Consider the following 23,195-nt stretch of genomic DNA (forward strand, 5'->3'; position numbering starts at 1 on the left):
AGGATTTTAGGTTTTTGGTTTGTGGTAAAGCAAATAAAACAATCAACTGAGTACAATCAAGAACTGAAGTAAAATATTATATATTATGCATCACAAGCGTTGGTACAAAACTGTTTACAAACTACAGAACACGAGACTTTAGGGTATCAACCCCAACATTACGGTGGTAGAATTGGTTCAAAATCTCCAACCCATTCTTAATTGTGTCCGACTGAGAAGATTGGTTCGACGTAAGCAGCAAGCACGCACTCAACTGTAAACCACTTTGCACATAATGTTTGAACATTAAGTTTCTCAGGGTCGCTATAGATATTGCATGGGAACATGGGATCTCAAGGCAATTAAACTCCATACACGTGCATGTCTGTGAACAAAGATCAACCAACCCTTCCCCCCCCCCCCAAATATCCATCGTCCATATTAATTATTTGCATATCCATTGGAGAAACATGATATATTCTAGACATTAATTATGTTTCCTTAAGAATACTCATTGCTTAATCAGTTACAATGTTTTTTCATGCCATTGCGTGTGTACGTCGGATATAGAACCAACCTTGTAGCCACTCGCGGATATGCTCTAATAGCTTTATTATTAGTAGTTCTTGGGCATCTTTCAACACTCTATTGAGACATTCTACTATATTTTTCATCATCTTTTCACATGTACAATGGACTTGATAAACCCTTGCCCACCGTTGTAATCCAACTTCCTCAAGATAAGCCGTCACACCAGGATATTGATGGAGCTTAGCCCAATACATATGAAATTTAGACATTCTATATGCTTTCGCCAATAGGTAGAAATGTGGGATTATATTCTTATTCTTGAATTTGTCCAGCAAATTGTTCCGAATACGGTATATACATAGGGCATGAAATGCATCAGGGAATATCCTTGCAACCGCCTTTACAATTGAGATGTGACGATCTGATATAATCACTAGATTGGGAATGTCTCCTATTGAAGCCTTCAAATGAGTCATGAACCGAGTCCATGATGCATCATTCTCAACATCTACAATACTAAAGGCGATAGGATATATGTTGTTATTTCCATCGATACACGTTGCTATTAACAACATACCTTTGTATTTCTCATGTAAATGGGTCCCATCAACAACAACTACTGGGCGGATGCAGTTTAGAAAACCCCTGATACACGGACCAAAAGCCATGAAGACGTACTTAAAGTATTGTCCGTCTTCTACTTCAACCTCAAATATGGTACCTGGATTTACAAGCTTAAGTGCCTCGCCGTATGCCATAACAACAACATATGATCCTTCTGGCGACCCTCGTGCATACACCAATCTGTACTCTTTAGTGCGATAAGCTCATCTGTAGGTAATGTTCACTCCATATTCTCGTCGAACGTTCTCAATTATATCTCTTGGGAGGTGATATCGGGTAGAAATATACGTTATCATAGTGCTAAAATCTTAATCAATGCTGGCTTGCGTTGATAAAATATATTAAATTGTGTCCAAAAAGCATCAAATTCATAATATTGCGTCGCATGCGTTCATCGCATAGAAACAATTGATTTTAGTGTTTTTATATAGAATATGCATCGACCAAATTGGAAATTGCGATCATAAGAAATCATTTGTCGAACACAGTATTACCGCAAGACTTTGTGGTGATTGTGTTCACAAACATTTGCTCAAGAAGGATTGTCGCAACTCGGTAGGCGCATTTAGGTGGAAGGCATAATTAATCGCGATGGGATAGAAAGCTGATGACGGTCGAATCCGAATTAAGCTGACAGTCGCTAACGATAACAAGTACATTCAGCTTTTTGATGACAAATATTCGGTGCATCAGTCAGAGAATTAAAGCCATCCCATCTGTACAATCATAAGAGAGAAGCCGCCTTCACCCCGAAGCTCTATAAATACTAGAGGCATCCTTTTGAAAAGGGGTTCACCAGTTCATGATATCATGAGTTCACAAGTTTTATCCATAGTTTAGCCTTGTTCTTAGATTTTCTTTTACTTTAAGGCAGACGCGAGAGAAGAAGGTTGTGCCGACAGATCATTTCGGTAAGCTTGAGAAAGCGCCAGAAGCTTCAAGAACAGAGAAAGGGCCAACTTCTGCAGAAGCAGGAATATCTTTTGAACCGAATAGAGATTAATAGTGTAAAAGCCTCGGTCAACAAGGAATCGCTACCAGGCTCTCTACCTTTATCTTCCATTGTTATTTTGTACTCAACTCATTTATCGAAATGGAATTTACTACTCTATCTCTGTTCATTCTTTGTTATTTACGCATGAGTAGTTAAATCTGTTGAACGGATTGAGAAGCATTTAGCTAGCACAATTGACAATCTTCATTTTATGCGATTATCTTGTATTATGTATGCTTCATTCATCTATTAGAGATACTCGAGAGGGTAGTCTAAGGACAGGATCTAGGCTTGGGAAAGTCAAGTTAGAATCTAGGCTCGGGAGAGTCAGATTAGAACGCATAATCAAGAGATAGGAGCTTAGATATAAGCACTGTTTGCTATTAACGCATCGCATGCATCCTAGAGATAGAATATGATTGTGTGCGGTCACCTTGCCTTTATGCATCTTGCATCATCGCATAGGACAAGAGTAGAGACTTAGGAATAAGCTTTATGGATACTTTTGCATTCAACACATGCGTCCTAGACTTAGGAGCATCGCATTTGCATTGGAAAATGACTTGCTGTGCAAGGTTTGTAGCATGATCGCATAGTTCGACGCATTCCCAAGTAACTCTATCTAAAGACCTTCTCAACTCATTCATCTGCATACCCAGTGTATCTAATCAAACAACTGAATTTTCTCAAATCCGCCGCATTTGTTTATTTTTCATTAACGCAATTAACAACAAACCAATAATTAATTGAGTTACCGGTTATTGCAAAGTTTTCTAAAAACTACCACTGCAACCTGTTTTCACAAGTCCCTGAGTTCGACCCTTGACTTACCAGAAACTCAGTGGAGTTTACACTTGGATTCCGTTGAGAAAACTTGAGTGCTCAACGCATTTTTCACCATCACATTTCATCCATAATTTCACTTCATAAAATAACGCATTAAGTTTTTGGCGCCGTTGCCGGGGACTTCGGTAAAATAGTGTGCTAACAGTAATTTTTCTGATTTCTTTGCAGACTCTCAATCTCTGGAGAATTATGACTCAGAGATTGAGAGAACATTTCCACGCAGACTGAGAGACAACCGCCAACAACAAGCAAGAATGGCGGAGCAACCAGAAGCAAGGGCCGCTAATGCGAACAATATTATGGCCAACCCCATTCTTCTGGTGAATGATCGCAATAGACCCATCTGAGACTATGCGTCTCCTAATCTCTATGATTTCTCTCCAGGAATCATGAGGCCGACATTAGATGGATCGAGGTTTGAAATGAAGTCGGTAATGTTACAGATGATCCAGCTGCTGGGCTGAGGGCACGCCCACCTCTGGAGCTTCATAGAAATCTGCAACACTTTTGTGTTCTCGAATATCTCCACCGAGGAAGTTCGACTCACTTTGTTCCCATTTTCCTTATGCGATCAAGCAAGAAAATGGGCATATTCTGTAAACCCCTAAACTTAGGTTCCCTAGATAAGCATGTTTAGCCAAAGGAATGTTATATTACATATTTATTAAATAAAAATTCATGTTGTTTATAGGGATTATGAAGGAAGGGAAGGAAAAAAGATATATCAAATGAAGAAACTCAATCATTAGTCTACTGGAGGCACTAAGTGGGGAGTGACGTGGCAATTAATTCTTTGAACTCAGGAAGCGGCAGAAAGATTAAAAAGGAAAGTGAAACTTCAAAAGTATGGTTTTGGCAATTGACAAGAGAAAATTTAGCGAATTTGGTGCCATCTGAAAGCTAGGAGAATCTAGTTTTAAAGGTTGTCCTACTGGAGGAAGATTGTAAGAGGAGAAGAACAAAAGTGGAAAATTTGCAGAAGAGGCAGAACCACGGATTAATCAGAGCTCAAGGTAAAGTTTGGAAGTTTCAGGCCAAATTAGAAGGAATTATTGGTTGAAATTTTAAGGTAAGGAAGCTAACTCAAATCTAAACAAGTTTGTAGAAGGAAGTTTCTTGAAAAGAGCTCTGGATTTTGAGTTATGAATTTTTGAAGTTATAACAGAGAATTGGTGCATAAGCAGATAGTTGCTTGTAAGAAACAAGCAAGCAGTTCATCAGGGAGAATTGTAGCGAGATTTGGGCATGAGGATCTCATTTATAAAGGAAATCTCACTGATTTTGTTAGGAGGATCTCATTCTAAGGGGAAATCTCGCTAGGAATTGAGGTGAGTATCGCTAAGAATTTCACAAGAAAAGCTTGATCTCGCTCTAGAGGATCTCGCTGGCATCGCTCTAGAGGATCTCGCTAGCATCGCTCAAGAGGGATCTCGCTAGCAATGCTCAGAGGGGATCTCGCTAGCATCGCTCAGGGGGGATCTCGCTAGCATCACTCAAGGGGATCTCGCTAGCATCACTCAGGGGGATCTTGCCAGTAAAGCTGTCTGTATTGATGGAAGTTCCTTTAATAAATGAATTATTTGAGATATTTTACTAGGAATTCTAAGTAGTTTAATCGGGAATTATATCTTTTCAGGCCAAGAAGAGCTAGGGGAAGCGTATAAACCAATAAGAGCCTGACGAATAGTGAGTGATTCAGCAAACTTAAGGTTTCCAATACTCCTGCATATATAATCAAGTAAAACACAGTGACATTAATGATGTATTTAAATTTCCTCAAGCAACAAATGGTTAGAGAATAACTTAATGCATTTTCCCGGCTTGTATGTGTGTAACACAGGCCAAGGTATATTGTGTAACCATTACAAAAGCTATGTTTCTGATTTTGATATATGGTTCCTAGAGGAAGGCTATGAGAGAATGAGTTTTTGTGTAAATGAGTGGCAATGGAACAACTCTTGTGTAAATACTAGGCAATGGAACTTAATTTGGTGTTACAAAATACACATTTGATACCCAAGGATGTTGAGAAGGTATCTAACCAATTAGGTACCGAAGGACATTTGAGAAGGTACCTGGCCAATTTGATACCGAATGATATTTGAGAAGGTATCTGGCCAATTTGATACCGAAGGACATATGAGAAGGTATATAGTAGCTCGATACTGAAGGACAAATTTGAGAAGGTATCTGAGCGAAAGTACCTAAAATATGATGGTGCTTAGTGCGTCCACGTGTACGTAGGCAGTTATGAATGAGAAATTGAAGTATGGGTTTCTTGGTCGGTAATAAATGTTTTGGAGCTAGAGCGTGTAGGCTCATTCTCAATTAGGGAATAATAATGTTTAATGATGTCTGAGAATGGTTTACAGCTACAAATAGAGACAAATGCTTGAGTTTACACATTGGTATACTTATATGTTTATAGTGATGCTACGCTTGTTGCTTTACGATTCTATAGTCACTCACTGAGCTTTTAGCTCACAGAATTTCTGTGTTTCTTCTTTTCAGGTAGCGGTCAGTTTCCTCAAGGTTGATTCTACTACTGCTTGCCACCGAAAGACTCGGCTTATTAAAATACTGAGGTTGATAATTCGTTTATGTCACATGTTTTTTTAGGGACTAGGGTTTTTATAGAAATGTTTGGGCCACCTGTGAATATTTTTCTATAAAAGTGATGTCTTGGCTGTATGCTTGTAATTATGTAATCTTCGTAAGAACTTAAAGGGGAGGTTAGTTGTTTGCGTATATTACTAATAAAATGAATAGGTTGGTATCTAGATTAGAAGGCTTGGGTGGTGAGTGCTGGCAGTAAAGCTAGTAGCTACCACGATCATATCCTCTTCCAGAATAAAAGGGTAATATGGGAGGGGGTGTGACATATTCTCTTGAACTGGGGGAGATAACTTCGTGGGACAAGTGGTGGAAAAGTTTATGAAGAAGTATTTCCCACCAACCGAGAATGCTAAGAGAAGGAAATTAATAACAAACTTTGAACAAGAAGATAATGAATCACTCAACAATGCCTGGGTGAGATTCAAGCGGCTGGTAAGAGACTATCCACATAATGGCTTACCAGACTGGCTGTAGATGGAGATCTTTTACCAAGGACTGAATCCCTCTTCGCAGACCGCTGCCAATGCGGCAGCCGCTGGTGGTCTACTCGACAAAACATATGAGGAGGCAAAGAGTATACTTGATCGCATTTCCAAAGATCATGAGGATTGGCGGGAAAGCGATCAAAGATTAAGAATTGAAGATAATGATGCAAACAACGGGGCCATCGCATCCCTGCAAAATCAAATGACTGCGATGATGAGTTTGATATAAGGCATCACAATTAATAATACGGGAGCGAAGAAATGGCATGTCAGTGCAATTGCTCAAACGACCGCAAGTTGTGTCATTTACAGAGACACTCACTCGATAGAAGATTACCCAGCAAACCCGTAGTCAATATGTTTCATGAGAAATAATTCCTATTCCGATACATATAACCCCGGGTGGTGACACCACCCAAATTTTGTGTGGAAAAATCAACAACAAAGCTTTCAACCTGTGGCACAAAAAGAAGGGCCACTCGGATTTTTCCTGCAAAACAACGGTCGAACGCATAGTCAAGCTTGCAACCACAGCAATCCTCATCCTTAGAGAGCTTTTTCAAGCAGTACATTGAGAAAAACGAATCAGTGCTTCAGAATCAAGCAACATTCATTCAGAATCTAGAGATTCAAATGGGACAAATTGCGGGCGAGCTGAAAAGTAACCTGTAAGGAGCGTTGCCGAGCTCAACTAAGCTTCCTCGCAATGCAAGGGGTAACGGGAAGGAAGAATGCTTAGCAGTCTCCTTGCTAAGCGACAACATGACTGTGGAAGTAGGGGAGGAGACCATTGCAACCAACTTGAATGTGGTGACAACCGAAGACCCGTTTGACCTATAATTCGAAAAAGCCCAAGAAAATGAACCCCGAAGTTGCGTCCACCCTCAAGCCTTCAAACTTTGAGACAGAAGAAGTCTAACCACCAGCAGCTCTGCAAAGATTGAAAGAGGAACAAAATGATGAAGAAAGATCGCAATAGTGGCTACAACGCAAAATGTTATGATCCCACCAAAAATATTGGCTACAACGCAAAATGTCAGGAATCTTTATGATACCATGCTCCATCGGAGGGGTATACAGTGACCAAACGATATACGATCTTGGGGCAAGCATAAACATATGCCATTATCAATCTTCCAACCATTGAGTATTGGCACACTCACGCCCACAAAGGAAACTCTCCTGCTCACGAACAGATCTCGAATACACCCTAAATGAGAGTTGAAAAATGCCGCAATCTCAATCGATAAATTCATCCTGTTAGCAGACTTCCTCATTTTGGATTATAAAGCGGATGAAGATGCACCCATCATATTGGGACGACCATTCCTTTCAATCGATCGCGCTCAACTTGATGTGTGCAAGGGGGAGATTGTAATGAACATTCATGGGAAACAACTCCAGATTAAGGCAGTAAAGATCACAGAGGACAAAGAAAAGAGGGAAAAGCCACCGTGGACGTGAACAGCCCAGCTTGGAATAAGAGGTCCTTGAGTTATTATATGATTCAACCTCATCAAGGACGCAATCCTTTTGAATATCCTTTTCCTACATTAAATACTTCATGAACTTTTATCATCTCGTTATTTATTATCGCAATTACCTTTTTGTTACTAGCACCATTCTTATTCTACAATAAAAAAAATAACGGTAAAAGAATTTTGTTTTGTTTAAAATCATTTGACCCTCTCACTGTTTTTAGTGCAATGATTGAGGCACAGGATTGCGGAGGTGTTTCACGAAGAAGCAACTCATCTTACTCCGTCACCGCAATCCAAAGAAGATAGATCGCCACAAAGAAGGATGCATTAATACATAATGCGGGTGATGGCGCAAATTTGGGGGTTGTACTCTTCCTTCACTTTATTTCGAATTTTGCACTATCGCATCGCATTTTAGTCTTAAAAGTTTTATCATTGCATCCTCTTTGATTACCTCAATCATTTAATATTGATAAATTTAGTAAGTTACCGCATGCTATCTCTTTGCCGATTATGATTTGAAAAATATGCTTCTATTTCTTTCATATATACTAGAGAACTTAACTTTAAGATAGTTACCTCATGAAATATTTCTAGAAGTTAGGGGTTTGCTAGCTTTCTTTCAAACTCTCTTTACGAAGCTTTCTAAGAACATCGCCTGACTTATTTTGGCAATGAGGATATTGCCACATTTTAAATTTGGGGGTGAGGTATTTATTTTCGACCTTGCCATTTTGGAAAGAAAAAGGAGGAAAATTTTGAGAATAACAACTCCACTGTCAACGCAATGGGGAAACCCATGTTGATAAGAGTTAAGTTGTGAAAGGCACTTACCCATAGTTGGATGTCCGCATGACACACGTGGTGGCAAGCCAAAACAAAAGTAAGTCACCAGGATCAACGCATAAATAAATGACCGCAACTCTGCTGCCAAGTAGGTATGAGTTTAGTCTGAGAAAGAGTGCATTGCTCGTAGTTGGATATCCGCATGACACACGTGGGGGCAAGCCAAAACGAAGGCAAGACACTTGGATCAGCGCAAGGTCAGAAAAAAAATAATAGTGTCAAGAAATATGCAAGGATAAAAATCAATTGACACCCTGGTGGAAAAGTTTTTTTTTTTTAAATAAATCATGCGATGTTCCGAAATTTAGTAAAGTCCTTTTGAAGGTTAAGCTTACGATCCCTAGGTCTTAGAAATATTTTTAGAGGAGACTTGAATAAGAATTAAGGAAATTTGGTATATAGGATGTGAACAAAGTATCCTTGAGAAATCTAGGAAAAGAACATTGCAGTCGACTTGCTAAAGGAAATCTTTAGCTTATACTTGAGGACACGCATTGTTTAAATTTAGCGGTGTGATAATGGGCAGAAATGCACGTTATCATAGTGCTAAGATCTTAAACAATGCTGACTTGCATTGATAAAATATGCTAAATTGTGTCCAAAAAGCATCAAATTTAGAATATTGCGGTCGCATGCGTTCATCGCATAGAAACAGTTGATTTTTGTGTTTTTATGCAGAATATGCATTGACGCAAAGCTGAAATTGCGATCATAGGAAATCATTGGTCGAGCGTAGCATTACCACAAGACTTTGCGGTGATTGTGTTCACAAATATTTGCTCAAGAAGGATTGCCGCAACTTGGTGGGCGCATCTGGGTGGAAGGCATAATTAATCGCGATGGGACAGAAAGCTGATGACGGTCGAATCCTAATTAAGCTGACAACTGCTAACGATAACAAGTACATTCACCTTTTCGATGATAAATATTCGGTGCTTTGGTCAGGGAATTAAAGCGATCCCATCTGTGCAATCATAAGAGAGAAGCCGCCTTCACCTCGAAGCTCTATAAATACCAGAGGCATCCTTTAGAAAAGGGGTTCACCAATTCATGATATTACTAGTTCACAAGTTCTATTCATAGTTTAGACTTGTTCTTAGATTTTCTTTTACTTTAAGGCGAACGCGAGAGAAGAAGGTTGTGCCGACAGATCGTTCTGGTAAGCTTGGGAGAGAACCGAAAGCTTCAAGAACAGAGAGATGGTCGATTCTTGCGGAAGCAGGTATATCTTTTGAACCGAATAGAGATTTACAGTGTAAAAGCCTCGGTCAGCAAGGAATTGCTACTAGGCTCTCTACCTTTATCTTCCATTGTTATTTTGTACTCAACTCATTTATCGAAATGGAATTTACTTCTCTATATCTGTTCACTCTTTGTTATTTACGCATGAGTAGCTAAATCTGTTGAATGGGTTGAGAAGCATTTAGCTAGCACAACTGGGAATCTTCATTCTATGCGATTATCTTGTATAATGTATGCTTCATTCGTTCATTAGAGATAATCGGGAGGGTAATCTAAGGATAGGACCTAGGCTTGGAAAAGTCAGATTAGAATCTAGGCTCGGGAGAGTTAGATGAGAACGCATAATCAAGAGATAGGAGCTTAGGAATAAGCATTGTTTGCTATTAACGCATCGCATGCATCTTAGAGATAGAATATGATTGTGTGCGGTCACATTGCCTTTATGCATCTTGCATCATCACATAGGACAAGAGTAGAGACTTAGGAGTAAGCTCTATGGACACTTTTGCATTCAACACATGCGTCCTAGACTTGGGAGCATCACATTTGCATTGGAAAAAGAATTGTTGTGCATGGTTGTAGCATGATCGCATAGTCTGACACATTTCTAAGTAACTCTAGCTAAAGATCTTCTCAACCCGTTCATCCGCATACTTAGTGTATCTATCACACAATCAGACTTTTCTAAAATCTGCCGCATTTGTTTATTTTTCATTACCGCAATTAACAACAAACCAACAATTAATTGAGTTACAGGTTACCATAAAGTTTTCTAAAAATTACCACCGTAACCTGTTTTCACAAGTCCCTGAGTTCGACCCTAGACTTACCAGGAACTCAGTGGAGTTTACACTAGGATTCCGCTGAGAAAACTTTAGTGCTCAACGCATTTTTTACCATCGCATTTCATCCATAATCTCACTTCATAAAATAACGCATCAGGCGGTAGATTCGACCAACTTGTTCGTATTTGGACTTTATTAAGTGTCCAATAACCCAACTTTTTGCTTGTCGATGATTATCAATTCTCATTTCAAGAGAACACATATGTTCGCTGGGATATTTGGTCACTTTGAAGGAATCACTTTCTTTCATTTTTTTGGCATGGACCCTCCACTTGCATTCCTCCACCGAACACTGGATAGTTAGCAAGCTCTTAGTTGACTTTTTTATACGGTAGTCAAAGTTCTTTCTTATTGCAAGCATCGATAATTTAACTGACAAGTCATATTTTGAAAAGAAAATTCGACCAACCTTTATATCCTTGCCATTCAAACAGTCATGAGGTATTGTGACGAGATTGTCATACAATGGGCCCTCTGATGGTCCGGGTATATCAACAAATGGTTTGGTTGGAACGGTGGAATGCATTAAAATCGAAGGCATCACAACCGGTGGAACAGAAGCAAATGGGGTTGGAACATGGATGTTAGGTGTTGAGGAAGTTTGTCCATATCCATGTTCAGTATTGAATTATGAAGTACATCTGGGTTCACTGTTCCGACCAAAGCAAGCTTCACTTCGGTCATCCCCCAAGTTACATGGCTCAATATGATCATCAATTAAAGACATGGTATGAATTGGATTGGGTTGATCAGTTGGATTGCAATGTTGGTGTACTCCATGACTGTTAGTAGGTGTAATTGATACAAATAATGGCATCCGGGATGCCTCATTGCCTTCTAAAAAGAAGCTAAGATCTTCATCGTTGACTATGTCAATTGGGGGCGCCGGGACTAATAGATTGTAGCAACATTTGATGTGTATATCTGAAGGAACTATTAAACAAGAGCATCCATAAGTGCATTCGGATCTTTCCTATTTCATTGTGACTGAATTATCATACACACATTCTAACAAACAGGTATGCAATTTAACACTAATTATAGGCATGCTTTGACAAATAAAAACAATAGATTGAGTATACGTACCAGTTGAAGACTGTCTTCACATGAACTCAATCAAGCGGAAGTAAACCCTCTACGGTTCTTATCACCTAACAAATAGTCGGTTACTAGTAGCACGATCGTCCACACAAACTTTAGCACATGAAAAAGCAGGACGGGGGACGACACCACCACTTAGAGCCTTTGGTATTGTTGGAGTGAGAATCCAAAAAGTGGTATTTGATGGAATTGGTAGAGGAAGGAGGAAAGGGATGATCGTGTAGAATGATAAGCAAATGGGAGAGAGCTATCGTACAGCGGGTGCTTGTCGCTTAGAGAAAGGTACACAATCATGTAGGATTAACTAAGTGATCGTCTAACAATTAGTAAGCCATTGTTTAGAAAAATCGGCACGCTAAGCGATCATTTAAAAAAACTGAGTGATCATTTAGAGAATGCATGCGATCGTTTAGTACGCGAGGTGTGTGATCGTTTAGGCGATAAGGCGTTATCGTATAGGCTCTCAACTAAGCGATCATTACGTTTTCACACTTGAGCGATTTTTTCGAACTCTTTGCAAAATGAAACTAATTTTCATTTTATTATTCAATTATAGTAACCAAATATGATTTTTCCACTAACGCACGATCCAGGAGAAATATCCCGCCAATTATCATATAACCAACAAATTAATTAATAAATGAATATAATCATATTATATTCTTAACTTATAGTTTGATATCATATATCTACTATAGTAATTTCTCCTCTACTTGATATAAATCATATTTATATCTAATTTTCTCCAAAATAATGTATCTCATACATTTAGTCAATTATATCATACATAATTAACCAGTTCAATTATATAATATATAATCGAACTCCCTCTTGTCAATTTGAACATTTCAAACTGACCCAAAAACTAATTCTCGACTTTATCGGAGCAACCTAGGGGACCTTATGAACATGTGGCTCGAAGCTCCAACGGTACGTGAATAGCTTACTAAACTCTTTAGCCACGAGATCTACCAGCTGTTAACTGCCAGGCATTCCACTAAAGACAAGCAGCTAAACTCTTCTTACCATAGATATATTTTTATGTTCGTCCGATATAACCAATCATGAGTACGATGACCCTTCACAGATGCTCATAAATACAGTTGGGCCAATTTACTATTTTTCCCCTGTAGTTACATCTCACTCCTTAAGTACCACTGATTCCTCTAATGAACAATACAACATAGTCCAACTATGTGTGAACACCTCTTGGGCTAAGAGAAGGTATGTGGCGTCATATCGTTCAAGCCCTGGAATCAACCTTTAAGGGAGCTATCTATCTACTTGCCCCTACTTCGGGGAAGGAGTGAATTCCATCTTGTGTAGCTGAGTTCCTAGCTCCCAAATCAGACGAATTCCCAAAATGATCAGTTTGAGTCGGCGACCTGGTACTCGCATCCTTACAAATTAAAGGATCACCCTCAATGGTAGGAGTTTTCAACTCACTTAGAATCGAGGTCATGTTACCTATGATCATCCTAGTGAAGTGAAGTCTCTGTCATGAATGATTTTATATAATGAGACGTTAACACTTCGTGGTCAGATGTTATACAAACTTCTTGTATAGGATGCCCTCGCTCACATTTCCCTACACGAATGATCAGAATTAGACAATCTGTGACAAGTCACAACACTTGTGACCATTCCACAAAGTGGGCCGCATCTATAGCGTTACCAGGATAAGGTTTCCCTCCTATATCCATATACTGTAGACCATTTTGGTTATCAATTAAGACATGATCCACTTGTATGTCACCACATACATGCTTAAGTTACATATTGATAACCAGGGATTTTATGTTTGTTGGTTTGCGGTAAAGCAAATAAAATAAACAACTGAGCAAAATCAAGAAGTGAAGTAAAATATCATATACTATACATCACAAGTGTTCATACAAACTGTTTAAAAACTACAGGACAAGAGACTTTAGGGCATCAACCCCAACAATATTCAACATATCTGGATCGATATTTGATAACAGGCAGAAATGCACGTTATCATAGTGTTAAGTTCTTAAACAATGTTGGATTGCGTTGATAGAATATGTAAAATTGTGTCCATTAAACATAAATTCTATAATATTTCGGTCGCATGCATCCAACGCATTAGAGCAGTTGATCTTTTATATTTTTGTGCAGAATAATGCGTTAACGCAATGCAAAGAATGTGATCATAGGAATACCTCGGTTGAGTGCAACTTCAATGCAAGACTTTGCGTTGATTGTGCTCGCAAACATCCACCCAAGAAGAATCATCACAACATGGTGGACGCATCCAGATGAAAGGACAATTAAGATCGATGGGACAGAAAGCTGACGACAGTCGGATCCAAATTAAGTTGATAGCTGATAACGGTCACAAAGTACATCCAGCTTCATCGGTGATAATTATCCGACACATGAGTCAGGAATTAAAGCTGTCCCATCTGTACAACCAGGAGAGAGAAGTCGCCTTTCACCTTTGATGCCCTATAAATACCAAGTGCATTCTTCAGAGAATGGGTTAAGCAGTCGATTATCTCACATCATTTTACAAGTTCACACCTCTGTTCATAGTTTTCTTTTCCATTTTACGGCAGAGCAAGAGTAGAGTGGTGACGCCGGAGATCGTCCAAGGTGGCTCGAAAGAGAACCTTGGGGCATAAGAGTAGAGAGTGGGCTGACTCTCACGAAAGCGAGAATATCTTTAGAGCACGAGTAGAAACTGTGTAACGCCTGGTGGCAAGAAATTGCTCCAAGGTTTTTACTATACTTGCATTGTTATTCTGTACTTCATCTTTTATCAATTCAATGGAAGTTCTATTTCTACATCTGCTCACTCTCTTAATACGCATGAGTAGCTAAACTAGTTGAATGGATTGAGAAGAACTAAGCTAACATGATCTAGGAAGTTCATTGCTGGCGATTGTCTTGTTTTATGCTGTGCGAATTACCCCTTTAGAGTTACTCAAGAGAGAATTTAAGGAAAGAACCTAATGTCTCGAGAGACTTAGGTTAGAATCTGGTCTTGAAAAAGCAAGATTAAACTTGCATAGACAAGAGATAAGGACTTAGAGATAAGCTCTGTTTGTCAACTTACATTGCATGCATCCTAGGAATAGGAATGATATTATGTGGTCGCATATTTGTGTGAATGTCATGTTGTCATCACATAAATAGAGATAGAGGTTTATGTGTAAACCCTATAGACTTATCGCATATTTATCGCATTCGTTCTAGCCTTAGAAGTCGTGGCATTCATGCCGAGAGGTGGTTTACTTTTGTATGCATGTTGCATGATCGGAAAGCATGAATGCAACCTAGGGAGTGTTAGCCGAAACCCTTCTCAACCTGTTCACCGCATATTCATCGTATTACCCGTTGCCAACTCTTTCCGAACTCTGCCGCATTTATTATTATGTTCATTAACGCAACAACAACCCAACACTTATTTATTTAATCAGTACCGCAAGTTTTCATAAAAATCTCTAACGCAACTATTTTCACAAGTCCCTGTGTTCGACTCTGGACTTACCGGGAGACTCAGAGGAATTTACACTTGGATTCCGTTAGGGATACTTGAGTGCACAATGCTATCCATCAACACATATCATCCATATTTTCCACACCTCATAAATCTAAGCATTAATATTCAGTCGTTGGTGCATCATACTCACTAATTCACTGACTATTATATCATTTCTTAATTTTAGACCTTTCATATGACCTTCAACATAATTTCTTCCAGACTCATCCCAATCCCCTTCAAATCGTACAAAGATGCGAAATAGCGCCATTGATCTACAATTGGATAAACAAATCATTGATAAGTGAACGATCGTATATAAATTACTAAGCGATCGTGTATAAATTACTACACTATCGTTTATAATTTACTAAATGATCGGTTAGTAATATAAGAAATGAGTATAATTTACTAAACGATCGCATAGTAAGTTATTAAACGATCGCATAGAAATTACTAAACGATCGTTTATAATTTACTAAACGACCACATAGTAAATTACTAAACGATCATTTATAATTTATTAAACGATTTTTTCTAATTTGCTAAATGATCATGTATAATTACTACTCATTGCATATTTACTAAACGATTGTTTATAATTTACTAACAATCGTGTATAAATTACTACACGGTCGTTTATAATTTACTAAATGAAACTTATTATGAAAGCGATCTGAGAGAAGAAATCGTATATTGAATGAAGGGCTGAAGAAATCGTTGAAGGAAGAAGAAATGTGGATAGAATCTGACGATGAAAGTTACAAGAGAAAGCTACCAGAGAATCCGAAGATGTTGAGCTGAAACTCTGAGAGAAATCTACGAAGGAATAATGAGAGAATTTCATGGGGAATTCGATGACAGAAAGTGAATAATCAGAGAGACGTTCTATTCTCTTCAGAATAATAGTTCGGAATAAATGTTTTGGTGGAATGTTGGTGGTATATTAAATGCACATTGAATGAAGGGCTGAGGAAATCGTAGAAGGAAGAAGAAATGTGGCGGTCTGAAGGCTTTTTAAAAATTAGGGGTAATTTTGATATTTCGCATAGGGAAAATGTCAGTGGTAGAAAAGTTTTTAGAAAGAGGTTATTGATGCTTGATTTTATGAAGTGAATTATGGATGATATGCAATGGTGAAATTGCATTGTGCACACAAGTTTCCTCAGTGGAATCCAAGTGTAAATTCCACTAAGTTTCTTGGTAAGTCCAGAGTCGAACTCAGGGACTTGTGAAAATAGATTGCGATGATAATTTTTATGAACACTTTGCGACAACCGGTAACACAATTAATTTTTGGCTTGTTGTTGATTACGTTAATGATAAATAAACAAATGTGGAGGATTTGAGAAAATTCAGTTGTGTGATAGATACACTGGGTATGCGGATGAAGGGGTTAAGAAGGTCTTTAGCTAACGTTACTTGGTAATGCGTCGAACTATGTGATCCTGCTACAAACCTTGCACAACAAGTCATTTTCCAATGCAAATGCGATGCTCCTAAGTCTAGGACGCATGTGTTGAATGCAAAAGTCATTTTACTCTTGTCCTATGCGATGATGCAAATGCGATGCTCCTAAGTCATTTTACTCTTGTCCTATGCGATGATGCAAGATGCATAAAGGCAAGGTGATCGCACACAATCATATCCTATCTCTAGGATGCATGCGATGCGTTAATAGCAAACAGTGCTTATTCCTAAGCTTCTATCTCTTGATTATGCGTTCTAATCTGACTCTGCCGAGCCTAGATTCTAACCTGACCTTCCCAAGCCTAGATCCTGTCCTTAGACTACCCTCTCGAGTATCTCTAATGGATGAATGAAGCATACAGAATACAAGATAATCGCATAGAATGAAGATTCCCTAATTGTGCTAGTTAAATGCTTCTCAACCCATTCAACTAATTTAGCAACTCATGCATAAATAATAGAGAGTGAACAGATATAGAGACATAGATTCCATTGCGATAAATGAGTGGAGTACAAAATAACAACGGAAGTTAAAGGTAGAGAGCCTGGTAGCAATTCCTTGCTGGGCGAGGCTTTTACACTGTAAATCTCTATTCGATCCCAAAGATGTTCCTGCTTCCGCAGGCGTCGGTCCTCTCTCTATCCTTGAAGCTTCTGACGCTCTCCCAAGCTTACCGAAATGATCTGTCGGCACAACCTCCTCTCTCGTGTCTGCCTTAAAACGAAAGGAAATTATGAACAAGGACGTGCGAACTGAAGTATGAAATTTTGAACTGCTGAACCCCTTTTCTGAAGGATGCCCTTGGTATTTATAGAGCATCCAGGGTGAAAGTCGGCTTCTCTATCATGATTGTACAGATGGGACGGCTTTAATTTTTTATTGATGCGCCGAATATTTGTCACCGAAAAGTTGAATGTACTTGTGATCGTTATTAGCTGTCAACTTAATTCGGATTCGACTGTCATCAGCTTTCTGTCCCATCGCGATTAATTAGCCTTTCACCTAGATGCTCCCACCATGTTGCGCTGACCAAGTTGTGGCCATCCTTCTCGGGTGAATTTTTGCGAACACGATCACCGCAAAGCCTTGCGGTGATGTTGCACTCAACCAATGATTTCATATGATCGCAATTTCCGCCTTTCGTTATCACATATTCTGCACAGAAAATACAAAAATCAGCTGTTCTAATGCGATGAACGCATGCGACCGTAATATTATGAAATTGATGCTTAATGGGCCCAATTTAACATGTTTTATCAACGCAAGCCAACATTATTTAGAACTTAGCACTATCATAACATGCAATTCTGCCCATTATCACACCCCCAAATTTAAACAATGCTTGTCCTCAAGCATAAGCTAAAGATTTCTTTAGCAAGTCAACCGTAATGTTCTTTTCCTAGATTTCTCAAGGATACTTCGTTCAAATCCTATGTACCAAAGTTTCCTTAAGTCTTATTCAAGTCTCTTCTTAAAATATTTCTAAGACCTAGGGACTGCAAGCTTAACCTTCAAAAGAACTTTACTAATTTCCGGAACATTGCATGCTTTATTTCAAAAAGAAAAATTTCCACTGGGGTGTCAAATGATTTTATCCTTGCATATTTCATGACATTATTATTTTTTTTCTGACCTTGCGTTGATCCAAGTGCCCTGCCTTCGTTTTGGCTTGCCCCCAAGTGTGGCATGTGGACATCGAACTACGAGCAATGCACTCTTCCTCAGACTAAACTCATACCTACTTGGTAGCGGAGTTGCAGTCATTTATTTATGCATTGATCCTGGTGACTTACTTTCGTTTTGGCATGCCCCCACGTGTGTCATGCGGACATCCAACTACAGGTAAGTGTCCTTCACAACTTAACTCTTATCAACATAGGTTTCCCATTGCGTTGACAGTGGAGTTATTACTCTCAAAATTTTTCCTCTTTTTTTTTTCTTCAAAATAGCAAGGTCGAAAATAAATACCTCACCCCCAAATTTAAAATGCGGCAATGTCCTCATTGCTAGAAGATTGAGATAAGTCATTCGATGTTCTTAGAAAGTTTCATAAAGAGAGTTTGAAAGAAAGATAGCAAAGCCCTAACTTCTAGAAATATTTTATGAGGTGACTATCTTAAAGTTAAGATGACTATAGTATATACGAAAGAATTAGAAGCATGTTGCTCATCATTGAAATCATACTTGGCAAAGAAACAGCATACAGTAACTTACTAAATTTATCTATGTCAAATGATTGCGGTAATCAAAGAGGATGGGGTGATAAAACTTTTAAAACTAACATGCGATGCGATAACGCAAATTTTGAAATAAAGATAAGGAAGAATACAACCCCAAATTTGTGTTATCGCCCGCATTATGTATTGATGCATCAATCTTTGCGGTGATCTATCTTCTTTGTATTGCAGTGACAGAGTGAGATAATTTGCTGCTTCATGTAGCATCTCCGCAATCCAGTGCCTTAATCGTTACAAGAAAAACAGAGAGAGGGTCAAATTATTTTAAACAAAATAAAATTCGTTATCGCAATCTCCTTTTTTTAAAAAAAAAAAATAATAATAATAATGTAGATAGATAGTTAGTATAACAAAGTAATTGCGATAATAGATAATAACGAGTAAAATAAAAGTTCATGAAGTAATGATCCAAGAAAAAGGATGTTCAAAAGAGTTACGTCCCTGATGAGGTTGAATCATATAATACTCAGGGACCACTTATTCCAGGCTGGTTTGTTCACGTCCATGGTGTCTTTTCTCTCTTTTCATTGTCCTTTGGGATCTTTACTGCCTTAATCCAGAGTTTTTCCCCATGAATGCTCATTACAATATCTCCTTTTCGCACATCAATTTGAGCGCAACCGGTTGAAAGGAAAGGTCGTCTCAATATGATGGGCGCATCTTCGTCTGCTTTATAATAAAAAATTAGGGAGTCTGCTGGTAGGATGAATTTATCGATTGAAATTGCGACATTTTTCAACCCGTTGTTTGCATCATTATCTTTTATTCTTAATCTCTTATCGCTTTCCCGCCAATCCTTGTGATTTTTGGAAATGCAATCAAGTATACTCTTAGCCTTTTCATATGTTTTTCGAGCATACCACCAGTGGCTGTTGCATTGGCAGTGGTTTGCGAAGAAGGATTCAGACCTTGGTAGAAAATCTCCATTTGTAGGCAATCTGGTAAGTCATTATGTGGACAGTCTCTTACCAGCCGCTTGAACCTCACCCAGACATCACTGAGCGATTCGTCATCTACCTATTCAAAATTTATTATTAATTTCCTTCTTCTAGCATTCTCGGTTGGTGGGAAATACTTCTTTATAAACATTTCCACCACCTGTTCCCACGATGTTATCTCCCCCGGTTCGAGAGAATATGCCCATTTTCTCGCCTGATCACACAAAGAAAATGGAAACAAAGTTAGTCGAACTTCCTCGGTTGAGATATTCGGGAACACAAAAATGTTGCAGATTTCTATGAAGCTCCGAAGGTGGGCATGCAGGTCTTTGCCACGCCTTCCTCTAAACTGCCCAGTAGCCTGGATCATTTGCAACATTACCGGCTTCATTTCAAACCTCGATCCATCTAACACCGGCCTCATGATTCCTGGAGAGAAATCATGGAAGTTAGATGACGCATAGTCTTGGATGGTCTATTGCAGTCGTTCACTAGAAGGATGGGGTTGGCTATTATATTATTCGCATTAGCGGCCCTTGCGTCTGGTTGTTCTGCCATTCTTGGTGTTCTCTCTTGTTGTTTTTGGCAATCTCTTAATCTTCTTCTGAATGTTCTCTCAATCTTCGAGTTGTAATTCGCTAGAGATTGAGAGTCTGCAAAAGAAATCAGAAAAATTATCGTTAGCACACTATTTTCCGAAGTCCCTGGCAACAGTGCCAAAAACTTGATGCTTGATTTTATGAAGTGAATTATGGATGATATGAAATGGTGAAATTGCATTGTGCACTCAAGTTTTCTGAGCAGAATCTAAGTGTAAATTCCACTGAGTTTCCTGGTAAGTCCAGGGTCGAACTCAGGGACTTGTGAAAATATATTGCGAAGGTAATTTTTATGAAGACTTTGCGATAACCGGTAACTCAATTAATTGTTGGTTTGTTGTTGATTGCGTTAATGAAAAATAAACAAATGCGGCATATTTGAGAAAATTCAGTTGTGTGATAGATACACTGAGTATGCGGATGAACGGGTTAAGAAGATCTTTAGCTAGCGTTACTTGGGAATGCGTGATAGATACACTGAAATTGGTCGAATGCTGTGCATGCATGATGATGTGCTACAAGCTCATGTTGTCATAAACTTGTAACGCTAAATGTAATCTTATGCTATGTTATGGATCATGCACATTTTATATGATACTACTTCTAGATATATGTGTTGTTAATTATATGCTTGTAGTATGCTATGGAGTAATGCGTTGTCACAAGTTTCCTTACACTGAAACCAAGTATAATTCTAATGCAAGTTTCTCAGAGTAATCCGAGTTCGAACATAGGGATTGTTTTCGTTAATGTGTGTTACTTTTGTGATACGTGCGACTGGTTTTTACAATTAATAAGAATTGGGTTTGTACATGAATTTAAAATTGCGGTAAAATAAAGTTGCATTAATAAACTAAATTGCGATGAAAATAAACCTAAGCTAATGTGATACAAGATACAAGATACATGATATACATGACATTGAGTTTGAGACTGACTGTGAAGTTTATACAAAGGATCGTGGTATGCGATGGCAAATTTTTATGGATGAATCAAAAGGGGAACAAACAAGGCAAGTTTGTTAATTGCATTAAAGATGTAACTAAGGTTCTGCTTTCCCTTGGCGTACATCGCTCGGTGATCGGTCGCGTTCCCATATCTCTATGGTGAAACAGGGATGAATGTGGTGAATGTAAGGTTGCTTCCATCTCTGGAAGTACTTCTTGCTTTAGTTAATGCATTCTTTCAACCCTCTCTCAATAGGCGGAATAGCATCTTCACTTCTGCTCTCATAGGTAAAGATGTCGTCTAGCATGCCTTGACTAAACTTAATTATTTCCTTAACCCAATTAATTTACTTGCTTAATTCTTTCTAATTACCCATGGGATTAAGAAAACGTCATGGAGAAAATGAATTATGGGTGAACGGAAATAGACAGAGAAATGATCATAACATTCAATACTAAGATTAAACGTCTGATACATGGTGTGAATGATAGACTACGAAGATGAATACAAGTGATGATAAAGAGATAGAAAGAAATACAGAAGAGTGTCAACGTCTTGGCACAGATCTGGACGGTGGTTTTAATTGCCGGCGTGTGGAATGGATGAACAGAAGAGCTTCCTTCTCAGGCTTGCTCGTCTAATAGAGGTGACCTTTGTATAGAGCTTCGATGGCAGGGATTGGAAGGATTCTTTGCCCAGAGACTCATCTCTCAACATTGTCTCTTAATTCTTCCCTGATCTACTCTGATTAGTCGCTCAACCAGTCTCTCTCAGATCAGTATATATACACTTTTCTCAGTATTCAAGCATACCTCTCAGTGATTTTTCAGAGGCTATTTATAGGTGAAGCTTGACTCTTTGCATTGTGGTTCCCACTTTATTGTTAAGGCAGTTCCTGAAATGGTGGAGTGAATATTCCTTCTGTTACGCAATCCATCCCGTCCGAAATGTACAACGGTCAGCTGTACAAGCGTCAGAATCCTCCGCAACTGCGTTGCTCTTCACATCTTCGATCGTTTTCCGGCATGCGGTATTATTTTTTATTACCGCATGCGGTTGAATTTGCGTTGATCGCTTAGCTCTTGATCGATTGCGTATGCGCCGTTATTTCATTGATCGTCTCTTCATTATTGAGTGATGGGCGCAATAGGACGTAGATGCATTGTTCCGTTTATCTTTGAGCCATTAACGCATGTGATGACTTGATTTCTTGCAAAACGGACTTGAAACATTCTTTTCTACCATCACAATGATGTCAAAGGGTGTATTGATGACAATTTATAATTCTCACATTTCTTAGCCAATTTCTATACAATCGACGCAACTTTCCTTTCTTTTGGTCGCAATATCTAAATAAAACAGTATAAATAACTTGTATTTCTACAAGTTATCACACCCCCAAATTTAGATATATGCTTGTCTTTAAGCATATCTTCTACTAAGGCAATATTGCTCAATTCCTATCCTAAATTTTTGCGTCGATTGGTTGCTCCGAATGCTCCACCTAGGCAACATTACTTAACAGCACAATTTCTTTCTATCCTTGATAATTCATAACAAGTCCTACTTTATTCTTCTATACCACAAATTTCTGCTCAAAAATGCGTTTCTAGTTTTAAAAAGAATGTTTACCTCTTCTTGTCAAATCAACTTGATGCGTTTGGATACGGTGGTCAAACTTTGCGTCATTTATTAGAGACTGTTGATCATAGTTACACCCTTTGTTTTGGCTTGTTCCCATGGGTGTCATGCGAACATCCAACTACGGTTGTGTGCCAATCTCAGCTTTAGCTCTTGAATTTCATAGAAGTTGTCTCTTGTTTCTTTTATTTTTCTTCTTTTTCTCATTTTTCTCTTTCCATATTGCGTCGTTCTTGGAAACCCACCTTCGTTTTGACTTGCTTCCA

General features: G+C 38.6%; 1 protein-coding gene across 1 annotated transcript; it reads right to left on the bottom strand.

Annotated features, from left to right (window-relative positions):
- Window positions 1–518: 518 nt before the first annotated feature.
- On the bottom strand, window positions 519–1,178 carry LOC120077407 (uncharacterized). Its single transcript, XM_039031290.2, has one exon. The coding sequence runs from the start codon at window positions 1,176–1,178 to the stop codon at window positions 519–521; it is 660 nt and encodes a 219-aa protein (XP_038887218.2).
- Window positions 1,179–23,195: the final 22,017 nt, after the last annotated feature.

Source organism: Benincasa hispida, chromosome 5 (genome assembly GCF_027475165.1).
Source record: "Benincasa hispida cultivar pf3 chromosome 5, pf3_genome.v1.1, whole genome shotgun sequence".
NCBI classification, from domain to species: Eukaryota; Viridiplantae; Streptophyta; class Magnoliopsida; order Cucurbitales; family Cucurbitaceae; genus Benincasa; species Benincasa hispida.

Coding starts and splice junctions, on each gene's coding strand:
- LOC120077407 (XM_039031290.2), bottom strand. CDS start 1,178: ATGGCTTTTGGTCCGTGTATCAGGGGTTTTCTAAACTGCATCCGCCCA.